This window comes from Neopelma chrysocephalum, unplaced genomic scaffold (genome assembly GCF_003984885.1).
Source record: "Neopelma chrysocephalum unplaced genomic scaffold, ASM398488v2 Primary Assembly neopelma1_119842, whole genome shotgun sequence".
Classification (NCBI taxonomy): Eukaryota; Metazoa; Chordata; class Aves; order Passeriformes; family Pipridae; genus Neopelma; species Neopelma chrysocephalum.
In genome coordinates, this window is record NW_020929453.1 from 215 (window position 1) to 7,187 (window position 6,973).

At 69.2% G+C, this 6,973-nt stretch overlaps 1 protein-coding gene across 1 annotated transcript; it reads right to left on the reverse strand.

The window, feature by feature from the left end:
- Window positions 1-1,573: 1,573 nt before the first annotated feature.
- Window positions 1,574-3,716, reverse strand: LOC113962191 (uncharacterized protein DDB_G0271670-like). The gene is made up of 4 exons (XM_027672987.1): window positions 3,534-3,716; window positions 3,070-3,443; window positions 2,357-2,997; window positions 1,574-2,095 (listed from the first exon to the last, which is right to left on the reverse strand). The coding sequence occupies exons 1-4, from the start codon at window positions 3,714-3,716 to the stop codon at window positions 1,575-1,577; spliced, it is 1,719 nt and encodes a 572-aa protein (XP_027528788.1). The 3' UTR covers window position 1,574.
- Window positions 3,717-6,973: the final 3,257 nt, after the last annotated feature.

The window sequence follows — 6,973 nt, forward strand, 5'->3', positions numbered from 1 at the left end:
GCCTTGGGGACACGGGGACCCCAACGCCGGGACCCTTTGAGGACACGGGACAGGGGTGGGTGACACCCCAGGGATGTGGGACCCTGATGGGGGGACCCTTTGGGGACGTGGGACAGGGGTGGGGGACACCCTGGGGACATGAGTAGGGGACCCTTGTGGACACAGGATGTGAGTGGGTGACACCCCGGGGATGTGGGACCCTGAGGGGGGGACCCTTGGGGACACGGGGACCCCAACACTGGGACCCCTTGGGGACATGGGATGTAAGTGGGTGACACCTTGGGGATGTGGGACAAGGGTGGGGGGCACCCCAGGGATCTGGGACCCTGAGGGGGGGACCCTTGGGGACGTGGGATGTAAGTGGGTGACACCTTGGGGACGTGGGACAGGGGTGGGGGGCACCCCGGGCATGTTGGACCCTGAGGGGAGGACCCTTGGGGACATGGGACAGGGGTGGGTGACACCCCGGGGATATGGGACCCTGATGGGGGGACCCTTGGGGACACGGGGACCCCAACACTGGGACCCTTGGGGACGTGGGATGTGAGTGGGGGACACCCAGGGATGTGGGACCCTGATTGGGGACCCTTGGGGACACAGGGCAGGGTTGGGCGGGGCCTTGAGGACACAGGGACCCCAACACTGGGGACCCCTGGGGATGTGGGACAGGGGTGGGCGGGGCCTTGGGGACATGGGATGGGAGTGGGCGGGGCCTTGGGGACACAGGGACCCCAACACTGGGACCCTTGGGGACACAGGACAGGGGTGGGCGGGGCCTTGGGGACACGGGGACCCCAATACCGGGACCCTTTGGGGACACGGGACAGGGGTGGGGGACACCCCAGGATGTGGGACCCTGAGGGGGGGACCCTTGGGGACACGGGGACCCCACTAAAGGGACATTTGGGGACACGGAGCAGGAGTGGGCGGGACCTTGGGGACACGATGACCCCAACACTGGGACCCTTGGGGACACGGGACAGGGGTGGGCGTGGCCTTGGGGACACGGGGACCCCACCAAAGGGACCCTTTGGGGGCGTGGCCATGGTGGTGGGGGCGTGGCCAGGGCCCAGGAATGGGAGGGGCCTCCCCTGGTGTGATCCGTGCAGGGGGCGGGGCCTTGTGGTGGGAGGAGCCTCACATAACGGGGTGGGGCCTACACCGATGTGGGCGGGGCCAGGCGGGACAGGGGTGTGGCCTCATTTCTCTGTGGGCGTGGCCTCTTAGAAGGACGGGGCGTGGTCTAAGCCAACGTGGGCGTGGCCAAGTGTAAAAGCGGGTGTAGCCTCATTCCCTGTGGGCGTGGCCTGAGCCAATGTGGGCGTGGCCAAAGTGCGACGGGGGCGTGTTCTACCTTGTGGGCGTGGCCAAAGGAGGGGGGTCTCACCCAATCAGGACCGACACGCCAACGGGGGCGTGGCCACATCTCATGGGCGGGGTTTCATCCGCAGCGGGTGGGCGTGGCCTCGCTCGGTGGGCGTGGCCACGCCTGCTGCGGGCGGGGCTAAAGGGGGTTAAGGGTGGGGTTGGGGGGGTTCAACCGATGAGGGCGGGGCTAAAGGGGGGGCGTGGCCTTACCCGGTGGGCGGGGCCGGCGAGGGCGGGGCCGACTCGGAGGAGCTGGAACTGGAGTCGGAGTCGGAGTCGGACGAGGAGGACGAGGAAGAGGAGGAGGACGAGGATGACGAGGACGAGGACGAAGAGCTCTTGGGGGCCTCACTGGGAGCACTGGGAGCACTGGGAGCGCCGGTGTCCACGGCAACCGCGCCCTCGGCGACACTGGGAGCACTGGGAACAGCAGCACTGGGGACACTGGGAGAAGCAGCACTGGTGGCACTGGTCGTACTGGTGACGCCGGGAGACGCAGAACTGGCGGCACTGGTCGCACTGGTGACGCTGGGAACAGCAGCACTGGTGACACTGGTGACACTGGGAACAGCAGCACTGGTGATACTGGTCGCACTGGTGACACTGGGAGCTGCAGAACTGGTGAGACTGGTTGCGCTGGGAGCAGCAGCACTGGTGACACTGGTCGCACTGGTGACACTGGGAGCGGCAGCACTGGTGACGCTGGTCATGCTGGGAGCACTGGTGATACTGGGAACAGCAGGGCTGCTCACACTGGTCATACTGGGAACCGCAGCACTGGTCATGCTGGGCGCACTGGTGACACTGGAAACAGCAGGACTGGTCATACTGGTCGCACTGGGAATCGCAGGGCTGCTCACACTGGTCATACTGGTGGCGCTGGTGACACTGGGAACTGCAGGGCTGCTCACACTGGTCATACTGGTCGCACTGGGAACAGCAGCACTGGTGACACTGGTCATACTGGTGACACCAGAAGCCCTCAGAGCACTGGTGGCACTGGTGACACTGGGAACCGCAGGGCCGCTCACACTGGTCATACTGGTGGCACTGGTGGCACTGGGGACACCGGTGACACCCCCAGAACCGGCCACACTGGTCCCACTGCTCCCACTGGTCATACTGGTCACACTGGTCACGCCGGCGACCCGGGGCACACTGGGAGCACTGGTGATACCGGTGACACCCCTGGCAAGGGCACTGGTCATACTGGGAGCCATACTGGGAGCCATACTGGGAGCGCCGGCGGCCTTAGTGGCGATGACGCTGACGTTGCTGCCGTTGCTGCCGTTACTGGTGTTACTGGTGATACTGGTGGCCCGTGGGGCGGCCATGGTGGCCATGGCGGTGGCCTTGGCGGTGGCGTCAGCGCTGGCGCGCAGGATGGCCGCGCCCAGGGGGCTCACGCCCGCGGGGACACCCCGGGGGGACCCCACGATCACACCGGGGGTGGCCCTGGGGGCTACTGGGAGGGCACTGGTGGCGACTGGGAGGACGCTGGTGACGCTGGTGGCTCCCACGGTGACACTGGTGGCCTTGGTGGCTCCTGTGGTGACACTGGTGGCTCCTGAGAGGACACTGGTGGCTCCTGGGAGCAAACTGGTGGCCTTGGGGGTGACACCGGTGGCCACTGGGAGGACGGTGGCGGCTCCCGCGGCGACACTGGTGGCTACTGGGAGGATGGTGGTGGCCTTAGTGGCTCCTGTGGTGACACTGGTGGCCGCTGTGGTGGCACTGGTGGCCCCTGACAGGACACTGGTGGCTCCTGGGGTGACACTGGTGGCTCCCACGGCGACGCTGGTGGCTACTGGGAGGACGGTGGCGGCTCCTGGGAGGACACTGGTGGCCTTGGGGGTGACACTGGTGGCTCCTGGGAGGACACTGGGGACACTGGTGGCTCCTGGGAGGACACTGGTGGCTCCTGGGAGGACACTGGTGGCCTTGGGGGTGACGTTTGTGGCTCCTGTGGTGACACCGGTGGCTACTGGGAGGACACTGGTGGCTACTGGGAGGACGGTGGCGGCTCCTGGGAGGACACTGGTGACACTGGTGGCTCCCACGGTGACCCCGCCGGCCTTGGGGGCGACACTGGTGACACTGGTGGCCCCTGAGAGGACACTGGTGGCCTTGGGGGTGACACTGGTGACAACGGTGACACCGCTGACCTTGTTCTCTGCACTGGTCACACTGGTGGCACTGGTGGCCCTGTTGTCCATGCTGGTCACACTGGTGGCCACACCAGTGGCCCCGGTGGCCCTGCTGTCCGTACTGGTCATACTGGTGGCCCTGTTGTCCATGCTGGTCACACTGGTGGCCACACTGGTCACACTGGTGGCCCTGCTGTCCATACTGGTGACCCCAGAGATGACACTGGTGGCCTTGGGGGGGACACTGGTGTCTGCAGGCGTGGCCTTAATGGTGCCACTGGGACCCTTGTTGTCCAGGGCACTGGTGGCCTTGTTGTCCAGGGCGGTGGCCACGGTGACACCGGCGGCCTTCGGGGTGACACTGGTGGCCCCCACGGTGACCTGGGTGGCCCCCACGGTGGCATGGGTGGCACTGGTGGCCCCCATGGTGGCACTGGTGGCCCCCACAGTGGCATGGGTGGCCCCCATAGAGACACTGGTGCCACTGGTGACATGGGTGGCCCCGGTGGCCCCCATGGCAGCACTGGTGGCCCCCGTTGTGACATGGGTGCTACCGGTCACATGGGTGGCACTGGTGGCCCCTATAGTGCCACTGGTGATAGTGGTGGCACTGGTGGCCCCCATGGCGACACTGGTGGCCCCCACGGTGACACTGGTGCCACTGGTGACATGGGTGGCACTGGTGGCCCCCACGGCAACACTGGTAGCCCCCATGGCAGCACTGGTGGCCCCCATAGTGCCACTGGTGATACTGGTGGCACCGGTAGCCCCCATGGCTACACTGGTAGCCCCCATGGTGACACCAGTAGCCCCCATAGTGCCACTGGTGATACTGGTGGCACTGGTAGCCCCCATAGCAACACCGGTAGCCCCCACAGCGCCACTGGTGATACTGGTGGCACCGGTAGCCCCCATAGCAGCACCGGTAGCCCCCACAGCGCCACTGGTGATACTGGTGGCCCCCACGGTGATACCGGTGCCCCCACTAACCCCAACCCCTCTGGGTGCCCCCCTGCTGTCCATCACCCCCCCGGCCACCCCCCCTGCCCTGGGGGCCACCCCGAACCCCCCCGTGGTTGCCCCCCGGTTGCCGTGGCCCAGCCGTGGCGGGGGCAGCAGCGGCGGCAGCGCCGAGGCCGCCACGGGGGACGAGGGGAGGCTGAGGCGGGCGGCGGGAAGGAGGGACCCCAAAGTGCCCCCGGGACCCCGAGAAAGAGCCCGGGGCAACCCCGGGGGCGGGGGGGGAGGGGTGGCCCGGGGGGACGCTCTGGTGGCCGCGGGGGAGGGTTTGGGGGCGACGTTGGGGGGGTTGGGGACATTGGGGGTCGGGGGCGTGGCCTTGGGGAGGGAGGGGGGGGTCACCTCCACCTTGGGGGCAGGGGGGGATGAGGTTTTGGGGGAGACCCCATGGGGGGGGGACAGCAGAGATTTGGGGTCCCCAGAGACCACTTTGATGTCCCCAGCGCCCAGTTTGGGGTCACCAGCACCCAGTTTGACATCACCAGTTCCCAGTTTGACGTCCCCAGGTCCCAGTTTGGTGTCCCCAGTTCCCAGTTTAACGTCACCAGTTCCCAATTTGGTGTCCCCAGCGCCCAGTTTGGCATCACCACCACCCAGTTTGCCCTCATTGACTCCCAGTTTGCCCTCGTTGGCTCCCAGTTTGCCCTCGTTGGCTCCCAGTTTGGCGCCGTTGACCCCCAGTTTGGCGTCACCCTTTGGGGGCTCAGGGGGTGGCCCCGGGGACACTTTGGTGGCCCCTTCGGCCACCGGCGGCTTCTCCTCGGGTGGCACCAACTTGGGGGTCACTGGGGGGGTCACACTGGAACTGGTGACACTGGGGGCGACACTTGGGGTCCCCCCCGTCCCCTCCGAGGCCGATTTGGGGGTGGTGACACTGGGGGTCCCCAAGGTCCCCTCCTGGGTGGGTTTGGTGACCCCGGGGGTCCCCAAGGTCCCTTCTGGGGGGGGGTTTGGCCACCCCGGGGGTCCCCAAATTCCCTTCTGGGGGGGGTTTGGCCACCCCGGGTGCCCCCTCGGTGGCCATTTTTGGGGTCCCCCCCTCGGTGCCGGGCGGGGCCGGCTGCGGGGGGAGGGGCTGCTGCTGCTGCTGGGCCCCTCCCCCTATAGGGACCCACTTGGGGGTCCCGGGGGTTCCCTTGGGGGGCTGCGGGGCCGCCGGGTGCAGCTCGGCCAAGGGCACCCACTTGGGCCGGGCGGGCGTGGCCGGGGTGGGCGTGGCCATCAGCGGCGCGGGCGTGGCCTCGGCGGGGGTGGGCGTGGCCAACCTGTTGAGGAGGAGGGGCGGGGGCGGGGGGGTGGGGGAGGAGCCTCGGGCGGGGGTGGGGGAGGGGCTGTCGCTGGGGTGTCTCCGGCGGGGCCGGGACGGGGATCGGGAACGGGGCCGCGCCCGTTTTTTGGGAGGGAGGGGCGAGGACAGGGAGCGGCTGCGGCGGGTCCCTCCCCCACCTCCCCCTCCTCGACCCCGGGGGGATTTTCCGGAAGATTCCGAGCGGCTCCGGCGGGTCCCGGTGCGGCCGCGCCGGTGACGTCGGTCGGGGGACGGGGACAGGGAGCGGGAGCGGCGCCGGGAACGGGAACGGCGCAGGGGGGACCGGGAGCGGCGTAAGGGAGACCGGGATCGGCGCAGGGTGGAGCGGGAGCGGCGCCGGGATCGGGATCTGCGGCGGGATCGGGATCTCCGGATCGGGGACCGGGATCTCCGGATTGGGGACCGGGATCTCCGGATGGGGGAGCGGGAACGACGCCGGGACCGGGATCTCCGGATGGGCGACCGGGATCGGCGGATCGTTGACCGGGATCGGCGCCGGGATCGGGATCGGGATCGCGACCGTCCCCATCGCCGGGATCTGCGGGATCGGGAGCGGGAGCGGCGCCGGCGGGTGGTGGAGCGGGACCGCGACCTGGTGGCCGCGCTGGCGGTGGCCACCGAGGTCGCGGCGGTGGCGGCCACCAAGGGGGTGACCCCGGCCACGGGCCAGCGCAGGGGGGAGGTGGCGTTGGGTGTCCAGAGCGGGGTGCGGGAGCGGGAGCGGCGCCGGGCGCGGGATCGGGGTCGGGAGCGGGGCCGGGATCGGGAGCGATGGCGGCGGGAGGAGGAGCCGCGGGGGCCGCGGGGGCGGCGGGAGCGGGAGCGGGAGCGGGAACGGGAGCGGGAGCGGCGGGAGGAGGAGGCCCTGGGGGTGCTACTGGTGGCACTGGTGGCGACTGGGGGGCGTTTGAGGGGAGGGGGAGGAGGGGTGGGGGAGTGTTGGGGAGGGGGAGGGGAGGAGGAGGGTTTGGGGGAGGGGCTCCTCACGGGCGGCGGCTCCGCGGGGGCGACGCCCCCGTTTTGGGGGGTTTGGGGTTGGGTTTGGGGGGTCGGCGACGGCGCGAGGGGCTCCGGCTGCTGCTGCTGCTGCTGCTGCTGCTGCGGCTGCAAAAAACACAAAAACACCAAA